The sequence below is a fragment of the Argopecten irradians genome, chromosome 4 (assembly GCF_041381155.1).
Source record: "Argopecten irradians isolate NY chromosome 4, Ai_NY, whole genome shotgun sequence".
Classification (NCBI taxonomy): domain Eukaryota; kingdom Metazoa; phylum Mollusca; class Bivalvia; order Pectinida; family Pectinidae; genus Argopecten; species Argopecten irradians.
This window is the reverse complement of record NC_091137.1, coordinates 33,876,142-33,903,846: the sequence shown is the minus strand read 5'-3', so window position 1 is coordinate 33,903,846 and position 27,705 is coordinate 33,876,142. Positions and strand designations below refer to the sequence as shown.

At 33.6% G+C, this 27,705-nt stretch overlaps 1 protein-coding gene across 2 annotated transcripts; it reads left to right on the top strand.

Moving 5' to 3' along the window:
• The first annotated feature begins 1,299 nt into the window (after positions 1 to 1,299).
• On the top strand, positions 1,300 to 27,535 carry LOC138321394 (tubulin polyglutamylase TTLL11-like). Of its 2 annotated transcripts, XM_069265059.1 has the most exons (9): positions 1,300 to 1,927; positions 5,789 to 5,894; positions 6,477 to 7,177; positions 11,976 to 12,184; positions 13,779 to 13,972; positions 14,705 to 14,954; positions 15,615 to 15,718; positions 21,442 to 21,474; positions 24,026 to 27,535. In XM_069265059.1, exons 1-9 carry the CDS (start codon positions 1,661 to 1,663, stop codon positions 24,418 to 24,420), a joined length of 2,259 nt encoding a protein of 752 aa, XP_069121160.1. In that variant the 5' UTR covers positions 1,300 to 1,660; the 3' UTR covers positions 24,421 to 27,535. The 2 variants fall into 2 exon arrangements, with proteins under 2 accessions (XP_069121160.1, XP_069121161.1); XM_069265060.1 differs by lacking the exon at positions 21,442 to 21,474 and having other exon boundaries at positions 1,306 to 1,927.
• Positions 27,536 to 27,705: the final 170 nt, after the last annotated feature.

Here is a 27,705-nt window from a genome sequence, read left to right as displayed (position 1 = left end):
TTTATGATGCTTAAAATGCTATACCTTGATGAATTGTGGTTCAATTCAAAATTCACTGAATGAAAGAACAGATGTATATTTTATTCAATAAGTATTCTGAAAGAACAATTGAACCATACAATTTGGATATGTTCTGATTTTTGTGAATATTTTAAGGCATTACACGTGTTAGTAATGCATAGTCTTGCAATTAAGTCTCCGCACTGTAATCCGAAGGCTCGATTCATCACCATATAGGGCGCCTTTTATTTTAATTTATATATATTTTTTCCATTTTTTTACAGTCAATAGAAATCTGTGTTGGGGTGCAAATAGTTTTTTTCATATTGTCAATTATATGTTATAACAGATAAATTAATATAAATATTAAGATTAAACTATTTTATCAGAAAAAAAACTCCTGAAGTGAACAATATTAATTGTAAACATCGTCAACCCTGGTAGGAATGGGATGATTTAATAAATGCGTGACTTCAATTTTCCCACAGATTGAGATATCTTATTACGTGTTATTAAAGATGCTCCACCGCCGACAGAGCATAAACAATACTCATCATTTGAACAATAATTGATGTTTAATCGTGTATATATATATGTGTCTAATTAACACAAAACATAATATGAAATAATTTATTTTGCCCTTGGTGCATGCGCAATCAGAACTTCATTCCATATAGGACATAGAAGTCCCACTGATTTTTTTTTTCGAAACACATATAATTTTTTTTGGACATTTTTATATTGAAGTAAAATTAGAAGTTCAAAAAGAAAAATACATTGTACGTTGTTCTAAGATGCATAATTACAGAAAATGTTGACCTCCTGTTTGCAGCACTTTTAAAAAATTTAACGTCTTGTGTATCCGTTTTTAGTATACATTTATAGTCTGTAGAAAGCGCTAAACGTGTAAAATGTACAAATGTAAATCTATAAGTTAACAAAAATATTTTATTCAAAATGTTCGTAGGCTGTCTTACATTTGAATGTAGATATAGATAAAGAATCATCATGTTCTTATTAAAAAATATTTTAAATAAAAAGTTCCAAAGGGATAATGTACATTGTAAACCATATGCTTGATCAGTTCATTTTTTCATTAGATCCAGTATTAATTATTTTTGTAGTTTTGTAAATAATTACTGTATTGTGTAGAATAAGATAACAGTCGTAAATGAATAGAATACCATTATATTAGTAACTGCTACATACTAAAATTTACCTTTCGGCAATGCATTCAATTAGTCGAGTGCTGACCGAGTGAGAATGAGTATGAATAATTTATGCCGCGCTACCTTGATATTGATCTTCGCTAAATGTAATTGCTATCGGAGTGACGTCCCTTCACGGATGTACGGATCAGCGCATGCTGGTTGTCATGTCAAAACAAAAGAGCGTCACAATGGAGGACGGCATTCATAACAGTGTTTCAGTATAGCGTACGTGTGTATCGTGGTCTAATAACGGTGACAGCATGAAGTTTCACATTACATAATAATGACAGTCTTCAATAATACACGGAGAAATGATTTTACTGTATGACAATGGCTAATTTAGTATATTTGCAGTCACATATAATTAGGCTCATTCATTAGCAGGTGCCCGTTTTCTAAACGGATGTAATTATTGGCGTTTTCTATAACAATTAGTACACGGTGTCAAAATGACATCTCATTCACGGGACTACCACGCGCGTTCAATAGACTTTGGAAGTCTAAAGAAGCCGGAACCTTTACAGTTCAAAATGACGGACTTTCGTCGTGATCTGCAGATACGGAGTAAGCGGGAGCAACACGCGCGAAAGGAGAGGCTGAGGGCGCTATCAGAGGCTAAACATCTGTCTAAAAACGCTGTCACCATCGATACCTCTCGGGGCAGATCGAACATTGAGGTCCTCAGACTCTGTATAAAGGATCTTGCATTTAGAGAGGTAAATCCATGCATGTAAATTTTGGGATAAAAAAAATTGGATAAAAAATTATTATATTTCTTTGTTTAATTAATTTATTGATAATTTGATTTGATTTCGAAGTTGAAAGTTGTCCATGTACCTAAATGGAAACTCATTTGTCACATAACTGACTTTGTAAAATCGATGACACTGTTGTTAACACTTCAGTTTGATGTCACATACATACATGTATGTAATGATGTGTATGTCATATTATCAACATTTGACTTCACATGAATATAAATAAAATCTTACACAGTGATGGATATGTATTAATTACATTCAAATAAAAACATTGGTTAGCGGTTGAACATACATGTACATGTATTCTGTTTTTTACTCATAAATCATAATACCTGTATTAGTGTCGGATCGTCTTAGATTTGTCTCAACATAAAACTTATGGCATGTCATCATAAACATTATCACACTAATGTTATTTGATTTGCTAAGAATTAACTATTGAATTACTGCGGTTTCATTGGTATATCATTTCTAATGAAAATCATTTACTTCAACATAATTCCTGTGAAAATTTTAAGCAAAATAATTTCTTCAATTTAAAGAATTTCCCTTAAGTCAAGGAATGGTTATATTAAACTTAGACATGACATAGAAATGATCTAATGTACAAAAAGTACGTGTTAGAGTAATGGCCTTTTTGTTCCAATTTTAGAAACACCTCTACACATAACCATGAAATGTAGGACTACATTTATATATAGCCATACGTACATTAACCAATCCCTGCACCTATATTGTATACTGCAAAAATATTTTTATGATCTATAATTTTACTAGGGCATGTTTACTCTGGCAATGACTTATTTATTTATCTTAGCCAAAGTTTTGTTTTTGTTTTAACTTACAGCTTATTGACATAGGAGATTATTGGCACATAGACGGATTGTCAGTTATTTAAGCTAGGTAACTTGTACGAATATTACATCCATACAATCCTCATTGAATGTATGTGTATTTAAATTATTGTGACAAAACCATTGTTGTGAATTTTAAGTTGAGTGTGCCGACACACAAAGGGTGATTGGCGGATTTGTTTTTGTATGCCAATATTGGCACGGTCGATTAAGCATTAACACCGTCATACTGAACATTTTTTTGTCATATGGAATTTTTAAACCGTACTATAGTGCCTTCATTTGCATGAATAAATATTTTTGATCAGAAAACAGATTTTAATGCCAAAATATTATCCAAATGACAAGTTTCTAATTTTGATGTATGTAGAAAAAAATTTAACACTAAAATGTTATACATGTAATGAAAACAATAATACTGATTTCAATGACAAGAAGAATGGGGAAATTACAATGGCTATTATGTATATATAATAAAATATTTTGATGAATATATCCATATAGTCAATGTGCCTAAAATACTGAATAGAACAAAACAACTATATCACACATACATGTATTTCCTATTGTAAATTTTACCTTATAATTGGTGATTTCAAAATTCTGTTATTGTTATTTTAAACATATTTATAGGGATTGTGTTTATGCTGTCCTCATATCTATTTCAAATACAGAAATGAAAAGGACACCACTTTTTTCTGGAAGTCAATTCAGATTACATTGTATACAGAGAGACCCTTTTTTATCTGAGAAGGACCCCATTCATTGAGCACTCTCAGCACAAACTTTGGAATATATTATATGTACATTAAAAATATTATTTGGAGAGAGACAAATTTGAAGGAAGCCTTTTTCCAGGCAATTAATAGTAATAGACTTAATTTATCTGAATAATATGATTATATGTTTATTAATTTAACCAAAATGCAAATAATAGAGCCATAAGCAGCTTTGTTGTCTGTGTTTGTCTTTGAAGTTTTAGGAATTGTTTACGACCTATCCTAGTATTTGAGCAATGAGGAAGTAATTTAAGCTTTGGACAAAGTACAGACTATATCCCTTATATTTCAAAGATATATAAATAGATTTATGGCATAGTTGATAAACATTTCCAGTGACATTGTCAAGTAAAACATTATAAAATAATTCTGTACAAGTCAATAACCTTGTAACAGTATGAGATTAAAAACTAATGAACATGTTGGCTATGACATATTGTTCAGATTAATGAATAAGTCAGCTGACCAAATCTAAATCTCCTTTGAATATCAATTATATCAAAAACATTAAATTTGGCGTTTATGTATTAATAGTATGATGTCTATAGTACTCTTAAAGTAGAAAGGTTCTTTCTGACTGAAGTCATTATTAATTTGTTTGTTTTTAAAACATTTGAAATAAATGATAAGTACCTGGTATATTTTTTCTGTTTTCATGAATATATAGATATTATATAGGATGATAATTGCAGACTGATACTTAAATGTGGTTTTATTTTTTTAAATCTTCAATTTTGTAAAATCAGAGTTTAATTGAATACATTTTGTTAATGTGAACCATTAAAGTTGTGGTTCATTGATTATTAATCAAAATGAAATTAAGGCCTAAAGATTATGGGAGCTAGGGGACGAGGTGGTATCAAATCAATTTAACTTATTCACCCCTGAAATTCCAAAATGAACTATTCCAACCTTTGAAATAAAAGAGTCTAAATGTGTCGTCAGGGGTGAATGAGTTTAAAGATAAATATATCAGGTATAAAAATTATACTACCTGCAGTTTGTTTGAACAAATGCTGCATACTTTGATAGATGGGGTTAGAGAACAGTTAAACTTGATTACAGGCACCCCAGATTCAATAAACTTCAGGAATCAAGTGAAACCTGTATATTAATACACTACATACGTGATAGGTACCATTGAACCATTCCATGGGGCCACTTCTGTGTTATCTTATGCTAACAGTAGGTACATACAACGTCAACAAAAGATGACTTTTACTTATAATCTGTCCCCTCTCATCAACTGAAGGGTTTATCCATTGTACTTTTTATTTAGTGCAGAGTGAAAGCACACTGGCAACTTATTTCTTCTGTGTTTTTTTTTCTTTTTTAAGGGGAAGGGGGAGGTGATGGGAAGGTTGACGTTGTGTTAATTTTGTGGTAGGATCATTTACTGGCAGTAAGAGTGCAGCCTTTACTGTTGGAGCTAAACTTAAGTTTGAGTGAGGTCTTTGCAGCCTGAACATTTATAGGTAAAGTCTTGAATTTGTGGTGCTGATTTTGGACACTAAATTTAGGGGTATAATAATAGAGTAGATAACGTAAATATCACCTGAATGTACCTCGGTCATATGCTGACCACATTTTGTATGTGCTGTTTACTCTGAAGTACTGGTAACATAAATACATTACAACCCAAATATCAGGTGTCTTCATATTAAAATTAAGTCATAAACATGCAATGTGCAGAAAGAAAAGATTAGTTTAATTCAGTAAAACTTTTTATGCTGTCTTGAATGTGTAGACAACATAAGTCACTATACATAGTACATGTTTGCATCAGGAATATTGGATATAAGCTTCCATGTGATTAACTCAAGATCTATCTGGGTGAAAGCAAACTTCATTAAGACACCTTCCTTAGGGGAAAGGTTTGGTTGCAAACTTGTGAGTCTATTCCAGGTCGTGTTACGGGTAACTTTTAATTCCAAAGTAGGAAGCACCCAACAACACCCTTATATTACATGTATATGTTGAAAAAAAAACAAAAACAAAAACTGGACAAGGATATCAGCTTGACACAAATGATACGCTCAGGTGATAAACTTCTTAGACCAAATGTTTTCTGTGAAATAATTTTACTTGATGTTTTAACACTAAAATGTTGTTTCTTGTTATACTGTTCAGTCCGAATTCAGAATGATGTGTATTCATAAAATTATTAATGTTTTCAATTCTAGTATCCATTTGGTCGTCGTGACAACATAACATGTGACATCCACTGGCATGCCTGTAACTTTGATGAGAACCCAGAAGTATACAATGGTGCTGTTAACAAGTTTCCAGGTAACTATATTGACTAAATTTTTCTTTAATTCATAACTGTTAGGCATTATGGAAGATCTCTCAGGTAAAAAACAATAAAACTGGAACTGTTCATTCTCTTTCCATCATAATCATACAGCTGTTTGCTGTTCATAAGCTGATCACAGTTAAATTTCTTCTCAAATTTCATTTGTGGAATTAGTTGAAACTTGCCTGGAAGGATCCCGAGATAGTCCTGACCAAGTGATATCATCTTCTGTCTCAATCCAAAGATGACCACCACTGCTGCCATCTTGAAAAAACACATATTAACTTCAGTGCGTGTGGAAAGAATATTAAGAAAATAATTGCCCAGGTTCAGTCTGAAATCCAAGATAGACGCCAAAGTCGCCACTTGAGAGACATATTTGATTCTTTTCCTATTCTTTTTATGCTCTTGCTGTCAAATTTTATCATGACCATTAAGGTCCAAAGGCCTTTTATTAAATTCTTATGTTTTGTTTATTTTGTTATTTAAGATTGATCCATTTTGTGTATAAAGAGTACATGCAATGTTCTGTGAATTTGTTTTTTTCAAAAGTGTTCAATTTATATTTTGTATAGGAATGGGAGATATTTGCAGCAAAATGTCCTTGTTCCGAAGCTTGGACACCATGAGAGAACTTTTTCCGAATGAGTATGACTTTTATCCTCATACATGGTACCTTCCTGCTCAGTATCACGAGTTTGCTGCAGACGTTCGCAAAATGCACGAGAAAAGAGTAAAACCCAAACCGACATTTATAGTGAAACCAGACACAGGATCTCAGGGGGATGGGATATACTTAATTAGAGACATCAATGAATACAATCCAAACAACAGCAAATCCCACGTGGTGCAGGAATACATGAGTAACGTGTACCTCATCAATAACTACAAGTTTGACCTGCGGGTGTATGTGGTGCTCAAGTCCTTGGAGCCCCTACAGATCTACATCTGTAAGGAAGGGCTCGCTCGGTTCTCTACAGTGCAATATGAAACCCCAACAAAGGGAAACATTCACGAGACTTTCATGCATCTGACAAACTACTCTCTAAACAAACGTAGTGCCACCTTTAACCGATCTGAAAGAGAGGATGACGGGAGTAAACGGACATTGACAAGTGTTCTACGTCGTATTGGAATCAATGGTCACGATACGGACAAAGTGTGGAAAAACATTGAAAAGTGTGTGTGTAAAACTGTTATAGCCATACTGCCAGAGCTCAAAGTGGAATACCAGGCCACTATCCCACCCAACAAACCAGGACCTCGCTGTTTCCAGGTAAGTTAACTGTCACTCAAACATTGTGACACGATGACTGAGGCCTTGACCAACACCTTTGATTTTCAAAAAAAAGTATATAGTAGCTCATTGGACTTCTACCTTCAATCTGATAATGTTTGTAGTCTTTCAACTCTATGCAATTATACAAATATACCAGCTAGGTAGACTTATTGTGGACTTTCTAGCTCGTTTGCATGTTCTCTTCAATGTCTGCCTTTCTGGTATCAGTTATATTAGAATTTTAAGCCAGTTGACCACCATTGTATTAAAGCCTTTTTTCACCATTTAATATATAATATATTATATTCCCTTAATACCCATGGTGCTCGTTGCATCCACACCAAAGCTAAAACCTTACTAAAACCACCAATCCCCTGCCCTGTCTTTTTTCCTTGGATCTGTGAGTCTTGTCGGTTTCTGACAAATGGACTATACCTCTCCTAGATAAGTTAGTTTATATTAGATTATTTACTCATTTCATGTCACGATAATCCTATTGAAATCAAACTTAATTGTTCTTTTTATTGATACAATGCAAATAGCTTAATTCATAAAATGGAATTAAATAAGTTCTTTAATCTGTATGTTAGGAATATCAAAATTTTGAAATACATATATGTACGGTACATGTAGTTCGGTAGTGATATATCGGTTCCTAAATCTTATGCCACCTTTCATGTGTTTTTGTCTAACAAACTTTAAAATATATGTAATACAATCTTTTAACAGCTGATTATCATACCAAATCTGTTCTAACCTGTTCATAAAAAATTCTATTGTTATTTTTTATGGGAAAAACTAGAAAGAATAGGTAATTGTTTGAAATTTAATTAACAAAGGGATAGGGTAACATTATGGATAGCTATCATATTTCCGTGGTAGACCCTGCCATGATTTACATGGAGGTGTATACCATTTGAATAATACTTGATTAGAGTAGGTCTCCTGACTGGGTCTCTACCACCTTGGCTACTTGCCCATGTTCCTTAATTATGGTACAAAATGTTCTTAATACAGTAAACTTGTTATAATTCCAGGTTACAAGTAGGAAGTTCAATGGCTCTCTTTTATTTACCTGTAAATAATATTCAAGTTATAACTAAATATAATGTAAGGTAACATCCTCTGTTACAAAAACAGATTAATACTGTAGCTTAACCAACAGGTCTAACACAAGGATTTGCTTGACTTAAATATGTAATATCTCAATATACTATAATGTGTCCTTAATCTGTTAAAGCATTGTTATACATTCTGACAGTTATTAAGCTGATTTTCGAGGTGAAACATAGGAATGATTGAATGAATAGCATTAAGTGTTAGATTGAATTTTTCTTTATTTTTCACTGTCTAACCACAGGATTATTCTTCTTCTATTACTTAACACAGATAGTATATAACTCTCAATAAGACTTATTAAACAATTATTCAAATTTTGATGAAAAAAAATTACAAAAAATATAGTTAATAATTTCTTCAGACATTGACAGCATTATTAGGATTTTAGCATTAATGACCTATATAATAAGTATAATATCAGATAGTATACCTCCGATATATCCCTCTCTGGCAATCCCCTTACAAAATGTAAAATATTCTAGATGGTAAAGCCTTTTTGATTTATTTTCATTTGAAAGTGCCCTGCAGTAGATAATTGTGATTCGATCTATAAAAACAACAACTGGATTATCATAAGCCATTCGACATGCACCATTACACTGATTCAGATAACTACACAATTCGTCGTGCGCCGTCCGCCGTGCGTAAACTTTTCATTCAAACGACTTCTTCTCAATAACCGAAAGGCCCAGGGTACTGATACTTGGCCTGTAGCATGCTGGGATGAAGGGCTACCAAGTTTGTTCAAATGAAAGACCTTGACCTTCATTTAAGGTCACAGGGGTCAAGAAGGCTAAAATCTTCAAATGACTTCTTCTCAAGAACCAGAAGGCCTAGGGTACTGATATTGGGCCTGTAGCATGCTGGGATGAAGGGCTACCAAGTGTGTTCAAATGAATGACCTTGACCTTCATTTAAGGTCACAGGGGTCAAATAGGCTAATGTCTTTAAAAGACTTCTTAAGAATAACTAGAAACCTAGAGACCTGATATTGGGCCCTTGACATGCTTGAATGAAGGACTATCAAGTTTTTTCAAATGAATGACCTTGATCTTCATTCAAGGTCACAGGGGTAAAAAAAGCTAAAATCTTTAAACAACTTCTTCTCAAGAACCAGAAGGCCTAGGGTACTGATATTGGGCCTGTAGCATGCTGGGATGAAGGGCTACCAAGTGTGTTCAAATGAATGACCTTGACCTTCATTTAAGGTCACAGGGGTCAAATAGGCTAATGTCTTTAAAAGACTTCTTAAGAATAACTAGAAACCTAGAGACCTGATATTGGGCCTGTGACCTGCTGGTATGAAGAACTACCAAGTTTGTTCAAATCAATGACCTTGAACTTCATCCAAGGTCACAGGGGTCAAATAGGCTAAAATCTTGAAACAAATTTTTTGTGAATAACTAAGAGGCCTAGAGACCTGATATTGGGCCTGTGACATGCTGGGATGAAGGGCTACCATATTTGTTTAAAAAAAAAAAACCTTGATCTTCATTCAAGATCACAGGGGTCAAAATGGCTCAAATCTTTAAATGACTATGTTGTATTGTGCCAATAGTCAGATGACTGTTAAGGCCCATGGGCCTCTTGTTTTCAATATTACCATTTCCTTTTGTAGTATAGATAATTTATCTAATTGAATGTCGGCAGATCAAGGTATAATTTAACATGTATGTTTTGTATATATATTGATGTAGATTTGCAGTTAATTACTGACTCTGCACTGTGCCTGGTGGATCACCACCGAGTCGTTGATGTGTATAGTAGCATATTGTACTGTATATACCTGGTGCCTGGTATCAATGACTGACAGAATACATTAATTGCAGTCCTGATAGTCTGTATAAAGTTCATACATTAATTGATTGGTTTCCCTCAACTGGATTAAGTATATACTAATTTAAATACCATATCCTTGGTGGAAACTGAATCTTCAATAACTAGATTAAAAATATTCAAAACTTTAATGAAAAAAAAACCATGCACAATTTTACTCAGCCAATCAACTACAGTTTGTGATATAGAAATCCAATTAGTGGAAGCGTCATTAATGAGTTTCAATTAGGGCCTATCCTATGAGGAGTATTGATCCTTAATTGGAGTATCCTGTGGAGCAGTACACATCGCAGCACATACTGATTGTCAGGTATCATTCAAATCATACTGCATTTTAATAATGACCAGTAGAATTTCATTATCAATATTCCACAGAATGTAGTTAATTGACCAACATTTAGAATTGGTTTTAACTCAAAGGACCAACTGTCTAATGAGGAAATCATTCTGTGCATAACCTGATTTCAATATTAAGGGAACATCTAGTCGTCTACAATAATTGTCCTTCCTCCTGATGATATATATATATATATATATTAATGGAAGATCAGGGCATTGACCGTTTGGTAAACATTTAATAATATGATTCACCACCATCACCGCAGAAAAAATGCTTTTCCTTCCATAGGTTGAGTGGTGTAATATCCCTTTGAATAAAACACTCTTGGTCCCCTGCTGGGTAAATGGTGTTGTATCCCTTTGAATAAAACACTCTTTGTCTACTGCTCGGTAAATGGTGTTGTATCCCTTTGAATAAAACACTCTTTGTCTACTGCTCGGTAAATGGTGTTGTATCCCTTTGAATAAACACTCTTGAATAAAACACTCTTGGTCCCACTGCTGGTAAATGGTGTTGTATCCCTTTGAATAAAACACTCTTTGTCTACTGCTCGGTAAATGGTGCTATATCCCTTAGGATAAAACATCCTTGGTCGACTGCACGGTAAATGGTGTTGTATTCCATTGAGTCAACTGTACGATAAATGGTGTTATCTCCCTTTGAATAAAACATTCTTGGTCAACTGTAGGATAAATGGTGTTGTACCCTTTTGAATAAAACACTCTTGGTCAACTGCTGGGTAAATGGTGTTGTATCTGTTAGGATTAAACGGTTACCTTGGTGGACTGCTGGGTAAATGGTGTTATCTCCCTTTGGATAAAACATCCTTGGTCAACTGTCGGGTAAATGGTGTTGTCTCCCTTTGAATAAAACACCCTCGGTCAGCTGTAGGGTAAATGCTGTTGCCTCCCTTTGAATAAAACAACATTGGTCAACTGTAGAATAAAGGGTGTTGTCTCCCTTTGGATACCCATTTTCCAGTTAGTGAGATCACTGAAATGACATGGCCTGTTGTACATGAATATTAATACGGGGGTTTCGAGATCCCAAAACGACGTGAGTAAAGTACTATTTACTGTCGATTAGTCCTACCTTCCGGTGATTATGACATCGTCATTTGACGTGATTTTCGTGACGTCATAATCACCGGAAGGTGGGACTAATCAACAGTTAATTGTACTTTACCCACGTCGTTTTGGGATCTTGAAACCCCTGTTTGGGATTGAGATGTTTTTCTCATTAATTTTCTTTTCACTTGTTATTTTCTTCACATGTTTAATGACACATTCTCACTGCTTTAGTATTTGTCTTGTAGATTTATAAAAGCTAGTTTGTGAAAGACTGATATTACATTACTGTGTACTATACACATAAAAAAGCTTATATTTATCTAACCATGAACCATGGTTGGTGTGTGGCATATATCAGTACTTCTTAACATAATAACACATGGATTCTTATTCCAATATATTACTTAACTGTTTGTTTTGTACTTTTCAGATCCTTGGTTTTGACATCCTCTTGCTGGATAACTTAAAGCCGATTTTACTGGAGGTGAACTCCAGTCCTAGCCTCAGTATAGACGGTGAAGTAGAAACGTCCCCGGGAGTGTTCGAATATATGACATGTGCATTGGATGAAATGGTTAAACGCCCCCTAGTGAGAGATTCTTTGTTGTTGATGTCACCCCTCAATAAACTGAAATCTGGGTAAGAGTCAAAGTCATTCATTAATAGTTTGAGTTAATATTTATCAATATATTTTATAAAAGTCAAAGTATATCTTTGAAGTAAATTGATTATACTCAATGGTCTTAAAGTGTACACGGAACGAAAAAAATAATATTTTGATATGTTATTCCGTTTGATCTCTAGACAAGAATGTTGAAAACTGTATCAAAAAAGAAACAAATTCGGAAAACAGTAGTCATATAATTATCCACTTGAATATGTTTCTGTTTAAATAAAAATCTACTATTCCTATGGATTTCAAGAACCAGCGTAACGAAAAGAAAATGTGTTAATGTGTTGGGGTTATAGATTATCATTATTGGTATCATATAATGATCAATATTTGACCATAATTCACAAAGAATTGGATATCCCAAACCTAGCAACTGTATCAGAAATATCAAAATTCCGATATTGTGCATTACATTTGCATTGTTCTTTCTCGACATATGCCATTTGTGAATAATTTTTCAGTTTCTGGTATAAAAATACTCATACATGTAACCAGAAACATATATGTACATGTACAATGTATACATAGGTGTATCTGAAGTACATGCATATACATTACATGTAGTGCTTGATCCACTTGTTACATGTATATGTTATGTACAAACGGTATATTTTACTGTAAACCAAGGATTTATAAATGTATACAAATATGACATTATACAACAATTACATGATGGTCCATCGCTAACTTACCTGTGGTCTGATATTTTGACATATGACGTGTGCTAATCAAAAAAGCATGACAGGTCACTTCACACCTTTCTTACGTAATCTGGTCAGCCCCTCATTAGCCAGGGTTGACCACACGTTTTAGTTACTGCAGTATACGGGTATAGAGATAAACGCAGCACGACATTGGCTATTCAGAACTTTTATATTTCAATTCTTAACTTCTTTGAACCTTACGGTTCATCAGAAAAGGTGCATGAATATAATAATACAGTGCAACAAAACTTAATATACAATAACATAGATATTTAATACTCAGACACACATACATTGTACAGATCGATACACCCAACACGTGCACGACCGCTACGCTGAACATTGCAACTCAAAATTATGCGAATAAAGTTGAGATTCCATTGTCCTCATGACGTCACAGGTCAGGGCTCCTGAATCGAGATCAATAGCTTGGGGCTTCAGATGTGTTCTAGAGAAAAGTCACATTTTGCATTATCTCTAATACCATATTCGCTATGAAACTCGTACTTTCTTCATTCTAAATTTTATCCAATGACACATTTTTCAAGCTTTATTTACATAACCATTCCGTGAACACTTTAATTTTTTTCATATGACAATCGATCATTCAACCATATACAATTGTTTTCAGTTGTTCTGTCTGTGCATATTACATAGTTATCTCAATTACAAAAAGGCATTGATTGTGACGTCATTATTTTTTATGAAACATGATGTGGTATTTAATACCAACCCCCAAGGGCAGATAACTCTATAATATGAAAATACCAAATTCTTGTATATAAGATTTTGGACTATTAGTGGGTACATGAGAAATTTTATGAACATTTCTTATTTTTGAATATTTTCTAAACAGATTTATGAGTAAAAGACGGAAACGGAAGAGGAAAAAGGGAGGTCACTCTAACGGGAGTGGCGGTCCTGAGCCATTACAACACCAGAGGACACATATTCTCATTATAAAGGCCGACGAGTCTGATGAGGAGAAGAGAGAAGTCGATGTTACACAACAAATGTCAGAACTCAACAATGAACTCGACTTCACTCGTTGTATGTCCTTATTGCTGAAACCATATAAAACAAACATAAGTAGTTTGGATTTCATAAACTGTTGAATGTTAGATGTTCATATGGAAATCACTGAAAATTGCTTTGGTGAAAACATTTAATATCATCTATCTAGTGTTTAGGATCATCTCACTTGCTAAGAAAACCCTCAGGTCGTTTTGGTAAGCTCAAAAAAGCAGAGTTTTCCTAAAAAGCTCAAGAGATTTTTCAAGTCCATAACTGGCTGCTGGCTTTGCATCAAAATCATTTGAATCTTTGCTGATTTTGTCATCTTGAATGAAAGAGTCTGGCAAGATAGGACAAGTATTTTCATGTATTCATATACAAAGCTCAATGTTTATCTGATCAAATTCATGGTCTAACTATAACAGGATTTACATGTATATAGCAGTTTTTGTAGAAATTGAAATTACATTGTACGTCAAATATCTCTATGTCTGTCCATAAATAACTCAGAGAAAATGTTTTGTGTTTAAAGATTGTTTGAGCAAGACGTCACAAGTATCAGGAGAATACACAGAATGAATAACCTAGTCTGATTATAAGGCAATGTACGGACAATTTTGTTTTTAAAGCAAAATATTGTATATATATGTATACGTACACAGATAATATTGAATACACAATAACACTGTACCAGTCAGCTGACAGTTTTAGGATTCAGTGAATTGGAAACAATATTATTGTAAAGCTAAGGTACCTCCTCTCTTCCAGTTGATAAAGATGAAGATGAATTCCTGGACAGCCACACAGAGGATGAAAATCTAAATGATGATGAAAAATTTATGAAAATTTTAGAAAAGTTATCAAAAGAGAACTGTCTAAAGCAACTATACCCTGCTGTGTATGATGAAGCGTTTGAACATTTACGGATTCTGGAACGAGTCGCCAATCTATTCATTAGTTTTCTAGGGGTCAGAGGGTCACTCAGGATTGGTCCAACAGGCTTCAGAACGTTTGCCAGGTAAAGAAATGAGATAATCGTCATCTTCATAATCATCATCAATGAAGATATTCTATCTGATATCCATATTTACTTAAATACGCGCATTCATTCAGTTTGAAATTCTTTTTTTTTCATACCCAAATGTGACAATGAAGGGAAACAACTCTGACAGATCAGAATGTTCATGTTTAGATCTAATTACTTCCATCAGCCTTTCAATGATCCTTTCATTATTAGTCGTTCTAATATAATATCCATGGTGACCAAGTGGTTTAGATATTTATACAGTCATCAGTCATTACTTATTGGCCATGGTGTTTGTGTAGTAGTCATGGTGACAGACATCCAACAATATACAGGATAAAACTCACCACTAGAGTATACAGTATATAGACTGCTGTGAATCACAGGTATTCTGTAATGTTTTCTATTCATAGAAAAAGTAAGTAATTCTCTTGAAAAATTCCTTGTTTAAATATATATTATTACTGAAAATGTTTCAAAATGACAGGATATCTAGATCTGAAGGATTTCCTACACTCAGGATCACATATAGTGTTATAGAACACTCGACCAGCTTTGGGTATTACAGGAACTACATTTTTTTTATCCTTGAGTAGAATATTTCATAGAATTATTTTACTATTGTAATGATCATCATCACACGTTGTGTTGTAGGAAGTGTCGGTTGAGTAGAAGGGGAATCACAAACGCGGCTGTGGACATTATGTATATAGACATGCAGAGAAGGTGGGATCACATGAACCCAGACAGGACATCAGGTAGGTCCAACTCTATCTTACTGCCATATACTCCATGGGCCAGCTTTCACACGTGTTCTCTGATACACACACTTCTACATCTGATGGCTCACTGAGGATTCACAAACAAACTAAGTAAAAAAAAAAATTAACATTTTGATTTCATTTCTTAATAATATGTACAGTCAAACCTGTCTATACAGACCATGCAAGGGAAATGGAAAAGTGGTCTTTATAGCCGGGTGGTCTTTATACACAGGTGGCTATATTGCCAAGTATCTATATATACAGATGGTCTTTATTGCCAGGTATCTATATACACAAGTGGTCTTTATTACCAGGCATCTATATACACAGGTGGTCTTTATTACCAGGTATCTATATACACAGGTGGTCTTTATTGCCAGGTATCTATATACACAGGTGGTCTTTATACACAGGTGGTCTTTATTGCCAGGTATCTATATACACAGGTGGTCTTTATTACCAGGTATCTATATACACAGGTGGTCTTTATTGTCAGGTATCTATATACACAAGTGGTCTTTATTGCCAGGTATCTATATACACAAGTGGTCTTTATTACCAGGTATCTATATACACAGGTGGTCTTTATTGCCAGGTATCTATATACACAGGTGGTCTTTATTACCAGGTATCTATATACACAGGTGGTCTTTATTGCCAGGTATCTATATACACAAGTGGTCTTTATTGCAGGTATCTATATACACAGGTGGTCTTTATTCAGGTATCTATATACACAGGTGGTCTTTATTGCCAGGTATCTATATACACAGGTGGTCTTTATTGCCAGGTATCTATATACACAGTGGTCTTTATTGCCAGGTATCTATATATACACAGGTGGTCTTTATTCCAGGTATCTATATACACAGGTATTTATACAGTGGTCTTTATTGCCAGTATCTATATACACAGTGGTCTTTATTACCAGGTATCTATATACACAGGTGGTCTTTATTACAGGTATCTATATACACAGTGGTCTTTATTGCCAGGTATCTATATACACAGGTGGTCTTTATATACAGATGGTCTTTATTACCAGGTATCTATATACACAGGTGGTCTTTATTACCAGGTATCTATATACACAGGTGGTCTTTATTGCCAGGTATCTATATACACAGGTGGTCTTTATATACAGATGGTCTTTATTGCCAGGTATCTATATACACAGGTGGTCTTTATTGCCAGGTATCTATATACACAGGTGGTCTTTATATACATGTCTTTATTGCCAGGTATCTATATACACAGTGGTCTTTATACACAGTGGTCTTTATTGCCAGGTTATATATACACAGGTGGTCTTTATTGCCAGGTATCTATATACACAGGTGGTCTTTATTGCCAGGTATCTATATATACACAGTGGTCTTTATTGCCAGTATCTATATACACAGGTGGTCTTTATACAGGTGGTCTATTCAGTTAACACAGGTGGTCTTCAATGTTATTGCCAGTATATATATACACAGGTGGTGTTTATTGCCAGGTATCTATATACACAGGTGGTCTTTATCATCTTCCAGGTGGTCTTTATACACAGGGTCTTATACACAGGTGGTCTTTATTGCCAGGTATTATATACACAGGTGGTCTTTATTGCCAGGTATCTATATACACAGGTGGTCTTTATTGCCAGGTATCTATATACACAGGTGGTCTTTATACACAGGTGGTCTTTATACACAGGTGGTCTTTATTGCCAGGTATCTATATACACAGGTGGTCTTTATTGCCAGGTATCTATATACACAGGTGGTCTTTATACACAGGTATCTTTATACCAGGTTCTTTATCACAGGTGGTGGTCTTTATTGCCAGGTATCTATATATACACAGGTGGTCTTTATTGCCAGTTCTTATATACAACAGGTGGTCTTTATACACAGGTGGTCTTTATTGCCAGGATCTATATACACAAGTGGTCTTTATTGCCAGGTATCTATATACACAGGTGGTCTTTATTGCCAGGTATCTATATACACAGGTGGTCTTTATTGCCAGGTATCTATATACACAGGTGGTCTTTATTGCCAGGTATCTATATACACAGGTGGTCTTTATTGCCAGGTATCTATATACACAGGTGGTCTTTATACACAGGTGGTCTTTATACACAGGTGGTCTTTATTGCCAGGTATCTATATACACAGGTGGTCTTTATTACCAGGTATCTATATACACAGGTGGTCTTTATTGCCAGGTATCTATATACACAGGTGGTCTTTATTACCAGGTATCTTTATACACAGGTGGTCTTTATACACAGGTGGTCTTTATACACAGGTGGTCTTTATTGCCAGGTATCTATATACACAGGTGGTCTTTATTGCCAGGTATCTATATACACAGGTGGTCTTTATTGCCAGGTATCTATATACACAGGTGGTCTTTATACACAGGTGGTCTTTATACACAGGTGGTGTTTATTGCCAGGTATCTATATACACAGGTGGTCTTTATACACAGGTGGTCTTTATACACAGGTGTTCTTAATTGCCAGGTATCTATATACACAGGTGGTCTTTAATGCCAGGTATCTATATACACAGGTGGTCTTTATTGCCAGGTATCTATATACACAGGTGGTCTTTATTGCCAGGTATCTATATACACAAGTGGTTGCTAAGGCAGGTTTGACTGTACATGTAAATCATAAACTACTGTAAGTAAAAAACATAAAATGTCAATCAAATTAGTTTTACAATTCCCAGGCCTTTGTCTTTTTTTTACACTCAGTACATGCCACCCGGGTTGTTTAAAAGTACACACCACCTGGGTTGTTTAAAGATGTAAATGGAGTAGCAGAGTTACATGATTTAAATATCTCTTACACTTCTGGGATCATTTTTGTGTCACATAATTTGACCACTGATATTGTTTGATGTTGTTATATAGATGTATATGAATTTCTGTAGTTTGTAGACTGTTTAGCCCTCCAGTAATGCATGCCTTATAAATACTTATATACTTAATTGAAACATCTAGACCTAACAGGGAAGTTTATTCTTAGTGAATTTATAATATCTATTATAGACATATCAAGAATATAGATATATCAAGAATGTTAACGCTTAATCAAATTCAGTGCTATCGATCAAAAATCAAGATCGTTATCTATTCTGCATTCACCTATTACAGTGTTATTTGCCCTTACAGGTATAGGTATTGATTGTGATTTCGTTAGTTTGTGAACGTAACATCATAATTTTCAGAAAAAATGATGTAAGTTTCGCTAAAACGTAATCATGTCACATAATAGATACCTACCCTCAAGGGAGCTAACCCTGTAATATGACAGACTATACAAAACATTTTTTTTATCAATCATCAATGCCTTTTGCTAATTGAATCAAGCTATCATAATTGCCTTCGTAAACAATAACAGCTAATTTAAGTTTTTCATATATACAGCAATGTCTATTGTGAATTTAAAGTTCCTGGTGTAATGCATTTCATTGTTTTAAGTAAATAATTGAGATCTGTAAATCTGCTGGCTTTAATAAGCAGTACAATCAGGATACTTGGTGAATAAATAATTAATGATATCAACAATTTTACATACCGTATTTGACCCAATAAGTGCCCAGGGTGCTTGAAAAATTGAGGCAAATAACAGGGTGCTTAATAGAAACAAATTTGGACTAGTCTTTCATAAAATTATTCTACAACGAAATTGATAACGAAACCAACATAATGTCATATTTTCAGTCTGCATTTAATTTAAAGTAAGTGAAATTAGTGAAAAAGGGAGGAGCGCTTATATAGCTGGGCCTTAATGGGTCGAATACGGTATTTGACTAATATTTTAATGTGGTTATCTCCCTTTGAAGAATTATTTTATTATTGGATTGTATTAAAGAAAGTATCTTTTATTGTGAGTAAAATGAAAAAACAAAAACAGTCTGATTGTAAATTGATTTCCTAATGAATTCAATAAATTCAATGTTTCAACTGAATATAAGTTATTATCAGCTAAAAATGTCAGTATACTATTGATTCTTTTTGTTTCAAGAGTAGCATGCTCATGTGAAATGTTTGGATGAAATACTGTCAAATCTTTACAGGTTTAGACTTGACCTCTACAACAAAACACAATGAAATACTGTCAAATCTCTACAGGTTTTGACTTGACCTCTCCAACAAAACACAATGAAATACTGTCAAATCTTTACAGGTTTTGACTTGACCTCTCCAACAAAACACAATGAAATACAACAAAACACAATGAAATACTGTCAAATCTTTACAGGTTTAGACTTGACCTCTACAACAAAACACAATGAAATACTGTCAAATCTTTACAGGTTTTGACTTGACCTCTCCAACAAAACACAATGAAATACTGTCAAATCTTTACAGGTTTTGACTTGACCTCTACAACAAAACACAATGAAATACTGTCAAATCTTTACAGGTTTTGACTTGACCTCTCCAACAAAACACAATGAAATACTGTCAAATCTTTACAGGTTTTGACTTGACCTCTAAACAAAACACAATGAAATACTGTCAAATCTTTACAGGTTTTGACTTGACCTCTCCAACAAAACACAATGAAATACTGTCAAATCTTTACAGGTTTTGACTTGACCTCTCCAACAAAACACAATGAAATACTGTCAAATCTTTACAGGTTTTGACTTGACCTCTCCAACAAAACACAATGAAATACTGTCAAATCTTTACAGGTTTTGACTTGACCTCTTACAGGTTTGACTTGACCTCTCAACAAAACACAATGAAATACTGTCAAATCTTTACAGGTTTTGACTTGACCTCTCCAACAAAACACAATGAAATACTGTCAAATCTTTACAGGTTTTGACTTGACCTCTCCAACAAAACACAATGAAATACTGTCAAATCTTTACAGGTTTTGACTTGACCTCTCCAACAAAACAATGAAATACAGTGTCAAATCTTTACAGGTTTTGACTTGACCTCTCCAACAAAACACAATGAAATACTGTCAAATATTTACTGGTTTTGACTTGACCTCTCCAACAAAACACAATGAAATACTGTCAAATCTTTACTGGTTTTGACTTGACCTCTCCAACAAAACACAAAGAAATACTGTCAAATCTTTACAGGTTTTGACTTGACCTCTCCAACAAAACACAATGAAATACTGTCAAATTTCTACAGGTTTTGACTTGACCTCTCCAACGAAACACAATGAAATACTGTCAAATCTCTACAGGTTTTGACTTGACATTTCCAACAAAACACAATGAAATACTGTCAAATCTTTACAGGTTTTGACTTGACCTTTCCAACAAAACACAATGAAATACTGTCAAATTTTACAGATTTTGACTTGCCTCTCCAACAATACACAAGGAAATACTGTCAAATCTTTACAGGTTTTGACTTGACCTCTCCAACAATACACAAGGAAATACTGTCAAAACTTTACAGGTTTTGACTTGACCTCAAAACACAAGGAAATACTGTCAAATCCTTACAGATTTTGATTTGACCTCTCCGACAAAACTTTAAACGTTTAAATGTCTTTTTAACGATGGGCCATATTCACTCAGCTCTCTGATTGTATTGTACCAGCTTTACTTACACTGTATAAATTCTCCTTTTTACCTGCTTTTGATATTCAATTCAATAAAGTTTTTACCCAGCGCAGATTATAACAACATAATTTCTTTACACCCATTTATTAAATCTGCCTTTCTCTAAACCTGTATATGCAGCCATGTCAGAGAAAAAGTCCAAGAGTACAGTAGGTGGGTGTTGTATGATGGGTAATTATTTAGTGTCACCAAGGCGATAGCTGCCTAGCAACCAATATCCCATGCCTTCCATACTAGATATCATGAAGCCTTCTGATTAGTCCATATTGGCTTGAAAAGACCATTTCATTATTCATTGTTAGAAAACTCATCAAAATCTGCTACAAATATTAACAATTTATAATGCCTTATTTACTGTTTGATTGTACTAATATTAAATCTTTTTCTTTTCAAAACAGTTTACTTGTCCTGCTGGTTTTGGTGCATTCTAACATCATAGAGCCTTAATAAGCCTTGCATATTCTTACAATATTGTATTGAAAATTTCTTTGGTATTGGTTACCATCCTATTAATAGAACGAAATTAGTAAGTCATAAAGAATGTTAAAGTGAATAGTCGGGCAAAGAAAACCAGTCTAAATGCGTTCATTGGCCTTCCAAAAGTTCTCACATATTAATACGACGGTCAAGTTCTGCTTAGTTTCCCAGTTCTGACCATTAAAGTAAAGAAAAGTTGAAAGCATTGAAAGCGAGGCTGTGTGGAAATGTAACCACGGACATAGTGAGCCGGGAGGACGTTTTAGAATTCCCATACTTTAAATTAATTTCTTCGTACGCAGACAGATTTTGACGAGAGATTTTATTTTTCCATTTCATAAGAAATTATACTGGATACATTCACACCATTTTTACCGACTTTAGCCATCCATGCCCGACTGTTCACTTTAAATACAGGTCTATACACACTTTGCTGAAGAAGATTTGATGATGACCATCAGTAAACAAGCTATAGTATCCAGATGACCAATCAGTGATTACCATACAATGGAGGTTTTTTCCGCCAATCAGAAACAATTTCTCACACTTGTTTAAAAGTTTCCTTGTCACAGATTGCTCTCTGGCTTTTTCATTGCACATAGAGAAATTACAAAAACAGCATTCATGTGAACTAACAACATCAGATTCAAAATATATTAAGGTGCAATTGAATTCTAGCACAAATATTGTCTGAACATGACCTCTTAATGAATTGACAAGCATGCCTGATAGTATAGAGTGTATAACAGATAATATATGTATACTTAGTATATGTTATCACCAGAATATAAGAGATTTTGTTATACTGATGAAACATTAATCTAAAACTGTACTTAATTCAGTAATCACAAATATTGAAAGAATACACAAAAAGATGAAAATAATTACGACACAACTGTAATGGATTTATTAATCCTAAATAGAATTATTTATAGTTAGAGGAAAATCAATCTTGTTTCATATATCAATGTATACATCGTCGGAGACCCACAGTTGATTGAGCTACATACGTTGCACTATATCACTGTAGACCGTTGTGCCATAATTGTCAACATATTGTCAAATGTAAATTAAAGTTGAGTTTAAATAGCATTTATTCATATATTGATGTAAGTACAAAACATAGAATATTTGAGATCTGAAATCAAAGTTTATAGTGTCAGCTTGAACAATGTGATACATGAAATCAAATATTTTACAAAATTTCTACATCTTCTTTCTTAACTGTTATGCTCTATCTAAACTTTACATCAATTTAACTTTGTTTTTGATATTTGTGATTGCTTTCAACATAGTATAAATAACACAAAAACCAAGTCTATTCCAAAGCTATAGAAAATTATAGGTTTAGTAAACAGCTTGACTAATAACATGTAGAAGACTCTGTAGTTTTGATTATACTGTAGATTGTTTCCTTCTAATTGGATGTAGTAATACATGCAAATGTATTTATGCTCTCATGGATTATCACATATGAATGTTCAATCTAGAAAAAGTGTCCATGTAATGTCAAACATCAAAAAAACTAGTTAGAACTTTTTAAAACAATGGAAAATATTGGTCACACTTTCAAGGAATATTCATTAATAACATTTACTTTGTGAATTAGCAGTAAACATTCAGCTCAGTTTGTTTTCATTAATTCTTTGATGAAACGTTTTCTCAACAGAAATATATTATGAAAATTACTTTTATAAAACATTTTTATTTCATATTCAAAAGTTTTAATTAAAATTGTATTACGCTGTGTGACCTTGAAGTCATAATAAAGCTAACTAATTTCAGTGACTGCATCCCCTCCAGTCTCCGTATTCCAATTTTTTCATACTAACTTTTTTGCTGCTATTAATGCTGTTTGTGAACAGAGAGTGAATTTTGTCGAGATTATCTCCCCTTTCTTTAATGTGAAATAGGCATAGCCCAACATTTTACTAGTAATTAAGTATTTTCTACTTTAATTATTTTAAAAGTTTAAATCCATACTGCAATCAAAACATTTCCCATTCGTTTTTACTTATGTGTTCAGATTTTACTAATCACCAGAAAATTTTCTGCTTCATGATTATATGTTTAGTGTATTAATGGTGTTAAAATTATAATTAAGAAAACGTTGGCAAAATATTAATGAAAGAGGAAAAGTTGGTAATGATTTATGCTTTTAAAATTAAGATAATCATGATAAAAAAGTAAAAGATTCCTGTTTAATTATTTATTCAATATTTTACAGGACTATGTTTCCAGGGATTTCTGGATTCATGTCTGGAGATTGCGCGCCGGAAGTTCCCTGGTCCATCAAAGATAGAAATGCTGGAAACCCTCGTGGACTTTTGTGAAAATAGTCTTAATCATCAGGATGATGATGGTAAGATTCCAAACCTTCCAAAACTTCACTTCCGACGCCTCGGCTTGGCGTATCGACCGTCGGGTTTCCAGGTTTACCGGAAATCTACTGACTGTATGACAGAAGAGACTGTACAGGACTTGTACTCAGCAGAAAGCCGCTCCACACACAACTCATCAGATGAAATTGAGAGTTTTCTGCGTCAACGAAGGAAAAATGCTTATCAACCAACTCTAATGAGATATGTGAGCCGAGTCTCACTTGTACAGTCACCTGAATAGAGATTTCAGTACAATCACCAGGAAAATGATACCGGTACAATCCCCAGAATAGTGATTTCAGTAGTCACCTGAATAGTGATTTTAATATAATCACCAGAAAAGTGATTTCAGAAAAAACACCAGAATAATGATTTCAGAACAATCACCTGAATAGAGATTTTAGTACAATCACCTGAATAGTGATTTCAGTATAATCACCAGAATAGTGATTTCATAACAGTCACCTGAATAATGATTTCAGAACAATCACCAGAAAAAAAAAGATATCAGTACAATCTCCAGAATAGGGATTTCAGTATAATCACCAGAATAGTGATTTCAGTACAATCACCTGAATAGAGATTTCAGTACAATCATCTGAATAGAGATTTCAATACAATCACCTGAATAGTGATTTCAGTATTATCACCAGAATAGTGATTTCATAACAATCACCTGAATAGTGATTTCAGTATTATCACCAGAATAGTGATTTCATAATAATCACCAGAATAGTGATTTCAGTACAGTCATCTGAATAGAGATTTCAGTACAATCACCTGAATAGTGATTTCAGTACAGTCACCTGAATAGTGATTTCAGAACAGTCACCTGAATAGAGATTTCAGTACAATCATCTGAATAGAGATTTCAGTACAATCACCTGAATAGTGATTTCAGTACAGTCACCTGAATAGTGATTTCAGAACAGTCACCTGAATAGTGATTTCAGTACAATCCCCAGAATAGGGATTTCAGTACAATCACCAGAATTGTGATTTCAGAACAGTCACCTGAATAGTGATTTCAGTATAATCACCAGAATAGTGATTTCAGAACAGTCACCTGAATGGGTATTTCAATATAATCACAAGAATGGTGATTTCAGAACAGTCACAAGAATAGTGATTTCAGTACAATCACCACAATAGTGATTTCAGTGCAATCACCAGAATATGGGTTTAGTATGGATACTGTGTTATAATTATACTGTCTATTCTGTTAGGTATTTGTGATACACCTGAGCATCTGAAATCATGTAGAGAGGGTACAAATCAGTAGCTTAAAGAGCTTTTAGATACAGCACTGCTTTATGCTTGCCAATTTAATCTTTGAATACATACTATTATTTGTGATTTGTTGGTGCAATATGATCGGCTCAGTGATGCTGTTTTGACTACATTATCATAACAATGGATATTGATTATCAGAATAATTGCTCACATATCGTTTATGATAGCAATCACTTAATAGGTTTGATTATTTATGAATAATATAGGAAGCAGCTAAGGTAATATCAACATTATTTTCCAAGGAAATAATAGCTGGTCTTCATCTGACGAAATCACTCATGATGTCAATATTTTATGATACATAATTATATAAACTGTTCCTGTTACTGGACGTCTGGAATCTGTAAGAAGTTCACATAAAGTATTCCATACAGCCGTTATTTACGCAGGGTTGACATGTTCGAGGCTTCTTTGGATATTGATGTAGCTGCAAAAATTTGATGTCTGAAAAATTGAAAAATCGATGAATTATATATACCCTTATAGCGACATTGCGAAAAAAAAATTAACCGCTAAAATTAAATATTCTCATTGTCAGTTCAAAATAAGAAAACTTTGACTTTGACGAGCTTATGGTACCAGTATTATAGTTAGATTAACTCTCTGTTGTTGTTGTAGATTTCAATGGTCTGAACTGTTGACATTTCAAAATAAATAATTATGTCAAATGATGTATGAGTTAGGAAAAGGGAGTACATGATATTTGTGATATATGAATTATAGCCATGTGTTTGGTCATGGAATCAGAGTCCTTTATATTAGAAGAAAGACAGGATTGCTTTAAAATGATGAAAAAACTATTAGTTGGAAGTTTTGAAAAAAAAGTTAATAAAATATCAATTAACAGTTTGGGACACAAAATAGTAATATGTTGAGGGACAAAGTGAGTGATAAAGTATAATTATTAACTTCAAATATCATTTAGTTTGATATTTTTATCATGTATTCATGAAGTATTGCTCAAATATGTTGACAGGGTTACTTTAAATGATTAACACACAAATATTTTACTGGTGTAATGTGTCAGAAATGTTTTTTTAATGCCTTTAAATCATTTTGAAGAATTGAAGTGCAAATGTTGTTAGTTTATCTCTTATCTACCATATAGGACTACCATATAGGACTATGGTCCTTATACAATCAGGAAAACCTTTCAGTGCAAGGTCATGTAGACATGATCGCAATGGTAACATGTATAATAAGGTATAACTATTGGGTATACGTAGTTGTCATGGTGAATTCTGCTGGTTCATATAATGTAGGATGTTTATTTTCTGTGATATAATACAGTCTGTGATAAACGTTTATTGTGATTTAGGTGCAAAGGATCAATTTTAGAATTACATGTGCTATGATATTTATGAAAGCTGTTGGAACTTTGACTTGAACACGTAACTTATATGTAACACAAACATTGATGACTTTGACATTGACCTTGAATAATGTTCTATAAATCATGTGACCTTGAATATGAAAAACATCTGTTTGGTAACTGTTGATAGGATATAAAGATGAAGGTTCGCTTTTAACCTTGATATCTTTAATGTTAATACCTTTATTATCATGACTGACAGTGGACACGACCTTGGATATTAGAAGACCTTGACCTTGGTTATATGTTGAATTTTTCATTTAGATGGCCTTTAATGACCTATGATAGGGTCACTAACTCTAAAAGGGAAGTTTATGTCAAGGAGTGATAGTTGACCTTTGGATCATGTCAAGACTTTACTTGTGATTACTAAATAGCATTCAAATATATTTATGACTTATGTATTTTATGATATTGTAGGACTCTCAAAACCTGTTATATAATACAAGGATGTTTTTTGAACATTTTTTTTCTCTCATACCTACACGTGTATTACTGGCTGGTCTAGGGCAATATAGTCATGTCGCCTGAGGCTGTATTGCATGGCTACCCATGCAATAAACCCGCGTGACGTCACAGCGTCAACAAAATTACTATATTAGGTGCAATTTTAACTTTTTTTTTTTGAAACTAGGGTGGACTAACTTTAGAAGATATGAACAACTGAATTTGCGTTGAAAATATCATGAACTTTTCATGTATGAAGAATTATCTTGCAGTTGCATTTTTTTCAAATTTATTTCAAAATGTCGGAGAAAAATATTAGTAAAATTGCAATAAAATATTGAGGTATGAGAAAAAATACTCTTTCATACGTGGATATGAAGGATAGGGATATTCTACCCTCGGGATCACAAAATG